Raw genomic sequence first — 14,699 nt, 5'->3', positions numbered from 1 at the left:
AATTGAAGTTCAACAACAGCAGCGAAGGAAAAGTAGGAAAAAATCCAGATTGTATCTGTTTAGTTAGGTCACTCAAATCATGCATATCTTAATCTTATAATACACATATTCATATGCAAATCATTTTATCTAAGAAATAGAATATACATTCAAAATAAATGTATAGGTCTTATTAAAAACAATAGGCTCAATACACTTTTAAGTGCTTAAAGATTTTTTATTAAAAATAGATCTTTAACGTTTTCAACGTTACACTTTTAAGTGTTTGGATCGTACGACTATTAAATTTTAGTATTTTTGACGCGTGTAAGTCATATAAAATTTATAAAAAAAAATTCCTTTAGACACCAAAAATAAATTTAGAGTATAACTAATACCATTAAAAAAATATCATATACGTAAATAGAATTAAAAATTATTTAAAAAGATAGCATATTTTGATAAAGGCGTGTAATATAGGTTATGTTTTTTTTAATAAAAAAATGTGTTTTTGTAAGGGGTTAATGACGTGACAACATTTAGGATAAAACTAAAATCAATACGAAACATCTCAAAAATACCCACAAGCATAAGTCGGTCAAACGACTATAGTGATGTACATTTACAAGTCTTACTTATTTTTAATTACTTAACGATTGTATGTTTTTAAAAAAATAAATGTATAATTATTGAAAATTCTAAAAAAATATCTCAACTTAGCGTCATTTGCTTCTTTTTAAGTGACAACGTTGATCTTGGTGTACCGATTTTCTATATTCCTTATTTTATTTTTTAAATCGTATCTCTTTTTATTTTATTTTTCAGTAACTTTATCTTTATGTATCGTGTGTTTTATTATTTTGACTTAATACATTTTTAGGTGTCTAAATTATACCTCAAATTATATTGTGGTACTTAAAGAATTTTTCGTTAAAATTAAGTATTTAATGTTTTTTTCGTTACACTTTTTGGTGTCTACCGTTAAAATCCGCTAAGTGACACATGTCACATTCATATTTTTTAAAAATATTTTATTTAAAGAAAAATATATAAACGTGACAAATGTCACTTAACGATTTTTTAGCGATATGCACCTAAAAGTATAACGAAGAAAACATCAAGCACCTATTTTTAATTAAAAAAATTCTTTAGACACCAAAAATCAATTCAAGATTCAGTTTAGGCACCTAAAAGTGTATTAAGCCTTGAGTTTATAAAAGCTCAAACTTTTTTTTTGAGTAAATTAAAATTTGTTACTTTTAAAATTTTAAAAGAAAAATGAAAATTTAGTTAAATATTAGTGATCATTTATGTAGTTCATCTTTTAATTTTATATATTCAATGTGTTATATCATCAATCCGTTAAAAGTTTAACGGCAATTAATTCTTAGTGATCACATCTTAATTAATTAAAATCCAAAGCGACTAAATATTATGTTTTTCTAAATTTAGCAAGGAAAAGTGTACAAAATTTAAACAAAAAGTGATTAATCTTATAGTTTACCCTTAATGATAATAAGGTTTGATACCAAAATAAGTGTCCAAACTATACTTAAATTCTCTAATAAGTGCCTAAACTATTTTTTATCTATCCAGCTGTCTAACGTTATAAACGTTACCATTTTAGGTGTCTCGACCATAACGGTCATTATAAAACCTCGTTAAGTGACACGTGTCACAATATAGTAATTTTAAAATTTTATTTTTAAAATAAAAACTTACAAATATTTTATTTTCAAAAAATGCCTCATTTTCCCCTAAAATACCAAAAAAAACTCAAACTCTTAAAATTTCTTATTCTAGTCCCATTTACTCCAACAGACGATCATCTTCAGTCATCCATTCACCGATGACAAGCCACCCATACGTAGCTAACCACCCACTGACCGGTTACAACTCTTAAGATTATCTCAAAACCTAAAATTCTCAAATCCCTAAATTTCAATATTTAATCCCTAAAATTTCAAATATCTAATCCTTTAAATCCATTTGATAGATTGTGGTAATCATCCGTTTAACTAATGCTACGTAAGATGTTATACCTTTAACGCAAGTGTACGTATCATGCCAAGTAATAAAAGTGGATACATGAGTTGTATCAGATATCGAACCCACAAAGAGAATTATGTTACAAAAGAGTTATGCTAGATATTCAAGTTGAAAGAATTGTAAGCAATCTAGTGGCTAAAGGTAAAATTCAAATTTAGAAATACTAGGCAGTGCTGTTGTAACACCTTAATCCAGTCCGACCCAGAGACCCATGGATTACGATGCCACACGGGACCGCCGAAATGGTTAACCCAAATGTTTCTTTTCAAACGCTTATACGCATCGAATCATTTGTCATAATATAAGCAAAAATCATTATCAAGTTTACGAAATATGATAGTCTCTCAAACACGATCAAATACAACCATTGAGTTTAAAACAAAATAAGGTTATGACTCGAATAAATACAAGGTGCACATAAATATATGCCCTTAAATGACTCAAGTCATACTCTGAGAAAAGTTTGGTATGGAATGTATCTACGTGATAGGCTCCTCGTCGATCCCCTACTGACCTGCACAGGGAAACACAATCTATACGCTGAGCTCACAAGCTCAGTGCCACGAAAATAACTATGCAATACTATATGAATCCATTTCATGAACATGTCGGTGCGTAAAGTCATGGATATGTACAAGCAACTCAACAAACATGTGATATGCCTAGTAATGTGGTCAGAGGAATTTTATGTACATATCAAACAACACACTGACGTATCTAGAGACAGAACAACCTCAGGATAAGAGCCATAATTTTACGTGCGTTGGAACTTATCTCCCTTGTCTATCCCGTCTACCCGAGAGTTTTTAGAGTGAGGACTAGAATTTTATGTGCATCGGAAGCTCACATCCTGAACCAACAATTACAGGCTCTCGAGTGATGGGTACGATCTGAAATTTTACATGTATCAGATGCATACCTGATCAGACAATATCCAATATTTCACAAATAGAGGATGATTGTCATAAAGCTAGAGTAACTCGGGTGTCCTGACTGTTTCCCGAACATCATACAAAGGCCAATCTTATGTCTCTCTAACTTGCTTGATTTCTAGGTGTGTTTTAAGTTAGCTTAATTGTTTTCACTTGTATCGAAAACTTGAGGCTTATTCGATCTTAAACACCCACACTCGAACACGTAAGAAAGGAACCAAATTGCCAAAAAAATCAGCGATTGTATAGATATTGTGCTAAACAGTATCATACTGGCCCTTGGGTATTAATACTCAATTTGAGTACCGATACCAAAAATGATTTCAATGTTTCAAAAAATATCTCTCTATTGATACTCTAATGGGGAGTTTTGATACTCTACCCTTTGTATCGAAACTTCCATGAGTACCAGTACCAAAATTGGTTATTGGAATCCTAAACTTGCCACCTGTATCGATGCCACCCTTTGAGAATCGAAATCAGACCACGAGTATCAGTACTCCTTTAGGGAGTATCAATATTTCCTCTCAATTTTTGCCTTGTTTTTGTCTCCTATGAAGAACAATATCCATATTGTTCTTATAGTATCGATACCGATGGTCTGAAGTGTCCTGTTTTGGGCATGAATGTAACACTCATAACCTGTATATGTCTCGAAGTACGAGTTATAGAAGTTGCATTAACCTTTCAGACATTCCTTGATCATAAATGCTTAAAATTTTGTTTCGTTTCAAAACATCTTTTTTTACAATTTAAATTTTATTTAATTTAGCATGAATTTTTATAAAATTATAATTTCTCGTTCCAAAACAATGATGATTTTATGTAGCAAGTGGGCAGTTTCGTGTTGTTTCATAACTATATAAAGTTGCCTAAATACTACTTATTTTAAAAATCATTTAAAACATAACGTTTATACTATTCATTCATAAATATGATTATAAATAAAATTAGCCAAAACTAAAAATAATCCTAGTTTACTATTAGAGACCCTTTTAAAATAAATTTTATAAAACATATCATCAGGTGTAATATACATGCCACTAATAAATCAAAGATAGAATGTCTTATTAATTCCCTAGGTAGGTTTGACTTCCAAAAGATACTCATAAAGTTCCTCACTTTACGCCCTTTTTTATATTCGAACCTACGCATGAAAATCATCACGCCCTAAGTAAAACTTATTGAGGCAACAACATAACTAAAGTGATATAAAACATAAATTTCGCAACGTATTATAACATAAAACTATAATTTAAATAAAAACATTAAAATTTCAAACCGAGCTATTTAAGCTGATTTCCCCTTGAAAACATGAAAATCATCATCTCATGATTTTATCAAAAATCATGTAAATCAACGTCAATTATCATAATAATTCATATTCCTTCATTCATATATATTTCAGAACCTTCATTTCATTTTCATATTCTTTTCTTTCATAATCATGTCATAACTTTCATATTTATTTGTATAGCCTAATATATATGTAAGAGAATACAAGGTACGCGAGTAGAATATAAGGTGCACACTAGGCACATCACGATGTCAATCTTAACTGAAACATATAATGCACTTCAAGTGCAATCATAACATGAGCACCAACAGTGCAGATCATTATGTATACGAATGTACCATAACTTAACTGATAACTAGAAAGTATTCAACTTAATGGCATGCCAAATATACCTACGACTCTCACTGCAACATACAATGGGCTTATCTATCATAACAGAATCATTAATTAATCAACGTTTGAAAATCATAAGCCTTTAAAATTCATCATCATAAAAATAGTAATTGGACAGTTGATACCCTAAATCATTCATAAAACTTATTGAAAATATTATGGAAATCATCCATAAAATTTATAAATCATACATAAAAATAAATGAGGTTGACTTATCGCAAGTCATCCTCAATCATAATAATTAAATAAATAAGTTGCACTCACTTTAACACTTTACTTATAAATCAAAATATAAGCCTCACTAAACTTTAGGTTTAATCTTTTGCTTTCGATTATTTTGACTACAAAGTCTATCAAAATTTCATACTCTAGCAGTTTGCACTACCTTTAAAGAAGTATTATTATGTATTATTATACATACTTAAAAGTTATTATGTTTATATCACTGGAAACTAGACTCAAATACGAATCTAACCACATAAGGAACTTCTCCTAGTTAAATTGGTACAATTTATAGCAAAATTTCAAATCTTACTCACCGAAATTGTTTTGAGCATAATCTACTGTCTTTTTTTTTACCTATCCTATATTAAAATTTTATATCTTTTTATATACATCTCGAAATCAGTATCCATTTGTTTTAAACGAAACTAGACTGATATACAAATCCAACGGTATAGAGATCATCCCTAATCATTTCTGTATAATTTATGGTGGATTAATTTTCAAATCATAATTTCTAGGTAGCTTTCCTTGATTAACAACTTTAACTTATTCCATAATTTTATTAGCTTACCAAATGAACGTACAGACTTGAATCACAATTCACATAACATTAGGAGTCACTTCTTACTGTAGTAGCTCCGTCACTGGCTCATCGTAAGTCAATATTTGTTTGATAACATAAATACAAATTAAATGCACTCACATTTGCCTCGTAACTAACCTTCTCCGCAATAATCTTCTCGATACTACACTTTTTCCTAAATCATGATACACATATACTATTATATGTGCAATTAAAATATAAAAAACGAAAATAACAATAGCCATGGAAGGAGTACTTAAAGGATATTATTATATAAATATAATTTGGTTTAGTAATAATAAAGTTATTCAAATTATTTCACAATCTGTAAACGGTATTTAAAGAAGTTGATTTTTCATCCTATATGGATCCACCAATAGAACTTTGAGGATCCTCTTTGCTTTCATTTAATGCATATAACAAATGAAGTGCATGATTTATGAACTGACATTAGCAGATAGGTGGAATAGCCAATGGCTTGCAAAGGGCGGCATCAAAAAGTGTAGGGCTGGACTTCATAATGTTGCGAGGAATATGTTCTTTGTTAAGCAACTTCAAAGCCAACAGGTCCACGGGATGCGAGGAATATGTTCTTTGTTAAGCAACTTCAAAGCCAACAGGTCCACGGGACGCTCGTGCCGCAGTTTTAGGATGCGACTAAAAAAACGTTATTAGTTTTGTTATTATTTAAATAATAAAATAGGTAATAAAAATAATCAGAAATATTATTAGGCGTTAAAAAATAACCAAAAATATTATTAGGTGTTAACAAATTACTGGAAACATTATTAGGCATTAAAAAATGACCGAAAATATTATTAGACGCTAAAAAATGACCGAAAATATTAAAACGCATGATGTTTTAGGTAAAAATAATAATATTTTAGGTAATTTTTTACCAAATTTATTATTTAGACAATAATAAAATCGGCACAGTGTAACTTCCTCATACACTGAAAATTAAGGATTCAAGTCTTTAAAAAGTTATAAAAAAAACAATCATTTGAACTTGTTTATTTAAATTTATTAATTATTTCGTTTTCATTGTTGAAATGATAATTATAAACTCTACTTATGAATCATAAAATTAAAGGTTAATCATATCATAAACCGATCCAATTTAGAAGAGGGTAATTTTATCCTCAAAGCTAAGATGGGGATGGGGATTGCTATATTCGAACTGTGGGAATAATCGAACCGTACCCGTGTGGATCCTCGAAAAAATTCGTGATATTTTATAAAATTTAAAAAATATATTTATAATCATTTACCTGTATACCCTTAATATATATTTTAATAAAATTATATATGATAAGATTGTGAGATTAAGTGTTGACATTGTTACATCTCAAATGAACTAAAATTGAAGTTTAAATCTTTTCTCATTCAATATACATTGATTTGTTAAGATTGAAAATGATTGAGATTGTACATATACATTGGGTGTTAGATGAATATTGACGTTTGAAGCTTTCATATTATAGATAGAGACCAATTTGAGACAATCTGATATATCTTACAAGTTTTAGATGTTGTATTAATTTCAAAAATATTTGTTTATTGTTTAGGATGATGATTAATCGAAACTCGCATGGATCCGTAAGGGATGAGTATGATGATAAAAAATTCCCGAAACATATAATAAGGATTCCCAAAATCATAACCCCAAGTGTTGAGAACGGATTAGGTAATGCAAAACCGTTCATGCCTATTGCCACCCCTATAACCTTTCTTAGACAATCCATCAGGGACAAAGCCCAAACTGTAGTCTAGACTTGGACATTTGAGTTCCACCCAACACTTTTGTGTCATTTGAGATACCATTTTACTCTCATTTTTATTGTCCAAGTTTATTTATTAATGTTAATATATTATTTTAATAAGTTTTTATTGCTATTGAGTTGCAGCAAAAACATGTGTTAATAATTAATGTTTGATTGCTATATAATCCATGCATTAAAATATTTTGAAATACCAAGCAGTTTCCTTTCTTTGTAACCCAAAAAAATATATTTTGAAATTAATTTATTTAAAAATAAATGTATAAAATTGAATTGTTAATGAAAAAACATAAAAAAATATCTAAGTTAGAATATTAAAAATACAACAGCCTTTAATTAAATAAATTTTTTAATTAAATTTAAGGGTAAATTATCAAAATGATCACTTACTTTTTATATTTCTATACTTTTACTCGCCAAATTAAAAAAGTGAACTTTTGGTCACCATTTTATTGGAATTGAGATATAAATCTTTTAATTTGTTAATTCTTAGCTACTACTTTTTACATATAAATAGTAAGGAAAAAATTCCATATTCAACATAATTATGCCACCAACCCTCAAAAAAATAAAAAATTAGGAAATGGTGCCCGTTCATTTATACACAATCGTTTGGTCCACCAACAGCTTCGGGGTCTCACCTACCCACTCCTCGTTTCTTCTTCAAACAAATGTTTTAGCTTCCTAATCCTTCCCCTACCAAACCACAATAAACCAATCTCGTCTCATCCATGGCGTGCACCACAAACGCCTTCTCTCTTTCCCTCTCTTCCAACCCCAACACCAAATTATCATCCGACCTCAACCCCAAGTTTAATAAACCCCTCACCGTCACCCTCCGCAGTTCCGGTACCGGTGAGCTGATTCTGGGCCGACTTTCTCACTCCAGACTCAGTCAACTCGGTCGCAGGATCTGCGCCAATGCGACTCAGGTGATGGATCAGTCTGTTGGTGAAAGGAGCTCCGCAGGCCCCGCGATTGTTGAGGTGGATTTGGGTGATCGTAGCTACCCGATCTACATCGGGTCCGGGTTGCTTGATCAGCATGAGCTTCTTCAAAAGTGAGTTCAATTTATTCGTTTTGTTTAATAATTTGTAGCTATTTTTTTCTGGGAAAGAGTTATTCTTAATTTGTTCGTCGTATTTTGTGTTAATGGGTTATCGTTTTAATAGGCATGTTCACGGGAAGAAGGTTCTTGTGGTAACTAACACTACGATTGCTCCTTTGTATTTGGATAAAGTCGTTGATGCATTAACAAGAGGAAACCCGAATGTTTCTGTTGAAAATGTGATTTTACCTGATGGAGAGAAGCATAAAAACATGGTGGGTTTTCCATTTTCCCTTTTCTGTTTTTGTTCTATTTAATGAACATTTTGATTTTGGGGCATTGTTTGCTGTTCAAACTCGAGGAATTGATAGTAATGGTTATGCTTATAGGAAACTCTCATGAAAGTTTTTGACAAGGCCATCGAATCCCGATTGGACAGGAGATGTACATTTGTTGCTCTTGGAGGCGGTGTGATTGGGGATATGTGTGGTTTCGCTGCTGCAGCTTTCCTTCGTGGTGTTAACTTTATCCAGATTCCTACTACTGTTATGGCACAGGTATTTTCTCACTCGTGGTTCGTTTATGTATTGATCATCACATTGTGTGCTAACATTTCATATTTTCGAATTTGTTAATGATAATCAGGTGGATTCTTCGGTCGGGGGTAAAACTGGCATAAACCATCCTCTTGGTAAAAACTTGATTGGTGCTTTCTACCAACCTCAATGTGTGCTTGTAGACACGGACACATTGGACACATTGCCAGACAGGGAACTGGCTTCGGGTCTGGCGGAGGTTATAAAATATGGGCTCATCAGAGATGCTGAGTTTTTTGAGTGGCAGGAAAAGAATATGGGAAAACTGATGGCGAGGTATGTAAAATTCATTGAATAAACTGTAATTAAACATTTGAATGTGCTGAAACCTCTTTTGAAATATGAAATTGAGAGAACTTATGGTAAGAATTGAAATTCAAATTGGTGGTTGTCGATTTGTCATTGTTAGCATTTGGGAATATACCTTGTATTTTTCTTTGGAGTAATCAAAATTTCTTACCCGTGCGCTTTATAAATGTGTTTACTTGCCCTTGCCTAGTTCAACCAATGATATTGTACTCCAGTGCTTTTGTCGTTATTGCAAGGAATATTTCTACTAGCTGTACGTGATCCACTGTTTATCATCACAGGGATCCTGATGCACTGGCTTATGCTATAAAACGATCATGCGAAAACAAGGCTGAGGTTGTGTCATTAGACGAGAAAGAAAGTGGATTGAGGGCTACACTGAACTTGGGACATACGTTTGGTCATGTAAGTTTTATAGGTGATCTATATGTTATATTTCATTTTGGCATGCAAAGGGAATGGATTATTTTCATGCTTGGTGCATTTGTATGTTCCTTTTTTTTGGCTTCTTAGTATAATAACTTGCTGAATTTATAATGCATCCTTGATTGTATTTGGAGTTTTTGTTTCGCTACTGTGGTTTGAAATCCCATGAAGGAATTTGTAAAATGGTTCTAAAATTGAATAAATTTCAAGTTACTCGCAACTTGAGATTTCATGTTTTAGCACTGTTCAGTCATTCTTTTTGGTTTTGCTTGGCGCTGAAGTTATTTTGTGTTTCCTTGTGTTAGAATTTGTACTCGATCTTAAAGGGTTCTGTTGTTCCGGATTGTATTTTTTTCACTGATGTATTCATGTTTCTTTCCAGGCAATAGAAACTGGATTTGGTTATGGAGAGTGGCTTCATGGAGAAGCTGTTGCAGCTGGCACGGTATTGTGATTGTTGTTGCATTTCATTTGATCGTCTTCTACATCTATACTAAACCGAAATCTGTGATCAACTCAGGTTATGGCTGTTGACATGTCACATCGACTCGGGTGGATTGACAGTTCAATCGTTAAACGGGTTAATGACATTTTACTGCGGGCTAAGTTACCTACTGCTCCTCCTGAAACCATGACTGTGGAAATGTTCAAGTCGGTCATGGCGGTAAGTGAACCAAGTTTTACTCACACCGTATATCTCAAATTGCTTTCTCTAGCTATTGCGGTTACGCATCATTATGTTACGGTTGATGGTTACGTTTCATTATGTTATGGTAGGTCGATAAGAAGGTAGCTGATGGACTACTTAGGCTTATCCTTCTGAAAGGTCCCCTCGGAAATTGTGTTTTCACCGGCGAGTATGATAGAAAGGCCCTCGACGATACACTCTCTGCATTTTGCAAGTCCTAGATCCAGGTTTTAAAAGTTCTTTGTATTTTAAGGTTTGCTTACACAATTGTTCTTCCTGATCATTGGATCGTGTGTCTTAGTGGTCATGCTTGCTAATACCTTTTGTTGTACTGTGTCTCTACTCTAGGATTATTTATTTTCTTGAGCTCCATTGTCGAAAGGGCTCGTACCAAGTTGTAATGCCAGTATTTATGGCACTGAATAAAAATCTATATATATATATATATATATATATATATATATATATCAAGTTGTAATGCCAGTATTTATGGCACTGAATAAAAATCTATATATATATATATATATATATATATATTCTCTTTGGTATCATCTCTATCGATGCGGTGTGGGATGGAACAGTCGTATCCGGAAAAATTTTAAATTTTCATATAATTTGCACATCTTATAAAATCTTGTTTGTCTGAACTTTTCAACCCGGTCACCTTCCTCCAATAAACTTCAACCCAATCCACCACCAACGTATATAAATGACGATGACGAAACCAACGGCTGCAATGTCATAAAAAATATTACCTTCGTCTTATAAAAGTCAAATAATTTAAATTTTAACTATAATTATTTTAAATATTTTAAAAGAAATAAATTTTATTAAATATGTATATTTCAAAACTAGGTTTCTAAAATATATATATTGAGTAAAGTATATAAATAGTCCTCAAACTTTTAAGGCACTTTCATTTTGGTCATCCAACTTTTGAAACTTGCAATACAATCATCGAATTTTTAGTTTGTTTTCAATAAGGTCTCTGTCGTTACCTCCCGTTAGTTTTTTGTGACTTGGCTTCTTCTTAGCAAGGCCCTTGAAGAAGCTTTGGCAGCACAGTCCGTCTTCCAGCTGGGTCTGTTGTTGGTGCTGCCCATGGTTATGGAAATTGGCCTGGAAAAAGGGTTTCGTACTGCTCTGGGTGACTGCCATCATGCAGCTACAACTTGCCTCTGTATTCTTTACTTTCCAGCTTGGTACAAAAGCACATTATTTTGGAAGAACTATCTTGCACGGAGGTTCAACATATCGAGCTACTGGTCGTGGCTTTGTTGTTTTTCATGCAATGTTCACGATAATTACAGGTTGTACTCTAGAAATCATTTTGTAAAAGGGTTGAAGCTTCTCATTCTCTTGATCCTCTATGAAGTTTATGGGGATTCCTATCGCAGTTCAAGACTTTATATGTTCATAACAGTCTTCATGTGGTTCCTTGCTGGGTCGTGGTTGTTTGCCCCTTTTGTGTTCAACCCATCTGGTTTTGACTGGCAAAAAACAGTGGATGATTGGACAGATAGGAAGAGGTGGGTGGGAAACTGCGGTGGTATTGGTATCCAGCCAAATAAAAGTTGGGAATCTGGTGGGTAGAAGAACAATAACACCTCAAATTCACAAATATTAGGGGAAGACTGCTTACCATTATCCTTGCATTTCGCTTCTTTGTTTACCAATATGGGATTGTCTACCACCTTGATATAGCTCATCACGGCAAAAACATTTTGGTATAATTTTCGAAGTTCATCTTTCTACACTTTGCTTTTGCCTACCAATCCTTATCTATTTTTATGGGAATTTTTCTTTATTGTTCTAGTTCATACTTTCATCTCCTTATCTTTCAATTTATTACCCTTGTAGGGTTATGGACTTTCTTGGCTTGTTATGCTAACGGCACTGCTAGTGTTAAAGGTATGCAATGAAGCTTTAAACAAATTTGCTCAAGCATAAATGAGAGACCTGGTCAGAGTAGTTTCATGTTTAAAGAACTGGAAATATGCTCCTCTAATCACAGGCTTCTCATGACAGTATCTTCATGTTTAAATAACTGGTTACTGTAACCATGTCCTCATTTTTTTAACCCTTTTTAAATACCATAGATGTGAATGTTTAACTTTTCCTGTTTTCCTATTTATGTATTTCGATTCTCAAGGCACTTCTATTCCATGAAACCTTTTTCAACAACAAGAAGAAGAAAATGGACCTTTTTGAAAACGAACTAAAAGTTTAATGATTGTATTGTAAGTTTTAAAAGTTGGGTGACTAAACCTATATATTTTTATATTTTTATCAATAAAAAACTTTAAACAATAATAAGTCAAAGTTAAAAGATTGTGACAAAAAAATCAATACAAAAACAATTTAAATAGGATAGAGGGAATATAATCCATCAAGAAAGTTGTAAAACAAATAATTAAAAAAGGGTTTAAAATAATCAAGTAAACTAAATAAAATTAAAATAAAATAAAGAAAGCAATAAAAATAAGAAAAGTAAATTGTAGAAGAATTAATTATGAAGAGAGATATCCTCCAGCTTCATTTTGCCTCAATCAGTCCAGATCACTGAAATAAGTTTTACTTCGGATACTTGCCGGTTACAATCTATAAGGTCTAACCCTTGTAGCTTGATCTTCTCGCTGATGAATTAATTTTCCAAAGCCAATCCGTGGAATTTAGCCCTTGTTTGGATTAATGTCGCCTATCGAATATAACGCCAATGATGGTTTAAAACTGTAAAAGCCCGTGCTCAGATTATGATGTCTTAATGAGAATCGAATCCGATCTTGATTTCCCTTAACGGACCGCCACAAAGGTTCACAAAAGTTGATTAATTACTTACATTTAGAATGTAAGCAATATATAGAAGAATTATCTGCTTATTTAAAGAAAATTAATTGCGATGATTCGGGCATGCAGATGATTGTTATATAAGATGAGAAAAAATTAATGTATAAGAATAATACAGGAGATCTAATGGAGTTTTTTTACGATAAAAGAATTGTTTATTATAAATGAGTATTCTGAAATAAAAAAGAGATTCCAACACTTAAAAAATACGATTAAATATAAAAGTGAATTTTCATATGAGTATAAAATTTTGTGACAGTCGTAATGTTATATTCCCTTAAAAAATTAAATATATTTATTTTTCACCAACCGAATAAATTAAAATAAAGTTAGTCCTCTAAACGAATGGTGACACGTACCACCAATGACACATGGTACCATTCGAATTGAGGATTAAATTTATTTTAATTTATTGAAAGTATAACTAAATTGAGAAAATATGTAAATAATAAGGATCAAATGTGTGATTATAACAAATACCACATCATTTAGTAGACGACACTAAACTCTGGTGACCACATCTTAACTAAATAAAAACGAAAGTAATCATATATTATATTTTCTGAAATCGGTGAAAAAAATAAACAAAACACAAATATAATTAATCAATCATGTAATTAACCCTATTACTAAATAAATTCATTGGTTAGTTTGTTTAGTGATCTAAAGCGTTAGTTACCGGTTCAAAGGATAAATTATTTCATGGTCCTAAATCACCACGCCATCTATGGTCTCAACGAATCACATCCATCAATTTTAAATAATTATTTACTCTTTATTTATACAGAGTAAAGAGATGAAGATTAACCTTGAAAAAAATTAGATAAAAAAAATATTATTAATATGAATCACGGATGACGTGGTAAATCGGATCCTCTAATTTATGGTAGATATTGTTTGCACAGATTCGGACCTTTCATTTATTGGCAGACCCAGGCGTGGAGAGTGCAGTTTTTCTTCCATGACGATGTGGGACTGATGCATACAAAGCTCAAAGTAAATGCATAAAGCTGAAGTTGGTGAAGGCATTTCCGTACATATCTCACTCCTATGACTGTTAACATTATCTCATCTAAATCTTTAACTTATTCAATGTTATCATCGCATGAACCAATTGACTAAATTCCAATTTTATTGTGCACCTAGATTTTTTTTAATGTGGTTGTTGACCGACTGTTGATGAGTTTAATGCTTTTCCTTTGTTCCATGGCCTTGCAACACACTGCAATTTCATAAATGAGACCCAGAAATTAGCTCCCTCAAATATCTTCATACTTAATATTTCATCTAACCTTTGCATGATTGATATCCGAACAAAGTCGGATCCGATAATAAAATCGTTCTTACACCGACGGCAGCTGATTAACCGATAAAGAACACCAGAAGATTCTTGCAAAGATTCTTAGCTAGACTAAATCTGTTCATAACAAGAGTTTATATCAAGATAGGGTAACTCGGCTACTCGAATACACATGCTCCGGTGAGAAACGACTGTATAAATAAACTTGGAAGAAGTATTCCAATTGTATAATTTACAGAGAAAAAA

The 14,699-nt window shown here is 32.0% G+C and overlaps 1 protein-coding gene across 2 annotated transcripts; it reads left to right on the top strand.

The window, feature by feature from the left end:
* Positions 1 to 7,861: 7,861 nt before the first annotated feature.
* Positions 7,862 to 10,728, top strand: LOC120130591 (3-dehydroquinate synthase, chloroplastic-like). 2 transcript variants are annotated; one of them, XM_039147803.1, is made up of 9 exons: positions 7,862 to 8,299; positions 8,412 to 8,562; positions 8,677 to 8,844; positions 8,933 to 9,159; positions 9,474 to 9,597; positions 10,001 to 10,063; positions 10,139 to 10,282; positions 10,396 to 10,543; positions 10,601 to 10,728. In XM_039147803.1, the coding sequence occupies exons 1-8, from the start codon at positions 7,971 to 7,973 to the stop codon at positions 10,525 to 10,527; spliced, it is 1,338 nt and encodes a 445-aa protein (XP_039003734.1). In that variant the 5' UTR covers positions 7,862 to 7,970; the 3' UTR covers positions 10,528 to 10,543; positions 10,601 to 10,728. The 2 variants fall into 2 exon arrangements, with proteins under 2 accessions (XP_039003734.1, XP_039003733.1); XM_039147802.1 differs by having other exon boundaries at positions 10,396 to 10,548; positions 10,606 to 10,728.
* Positions 10,729 to 14,699: the final 3,971 nt, after the last annotated feature.

The sequence above is a fragment of the Hibiscus syriacus genome, unplaced genomic scaffold (assembly GCF_006381635.1).
Source record: "Hibiscus syriacus cultivar Baekdansim isolate YM2019G1 unplaced genomic scaffold, ASM638163v2 tig00110548_pilon, whole genome shotgun sequence".
Lineage (NCBI taxonomy): Eukaryota > Viridiplantae > Streptophyta > Magnoliopsida > Malvales > Malvaceae > Hibiscus > Hibiscus syriacus.
The sequence above is the reverse complement of the archived record's forward strand: the minus strand, read 5'-3'. Positions and strand labels throughout refer to the sequence as shown.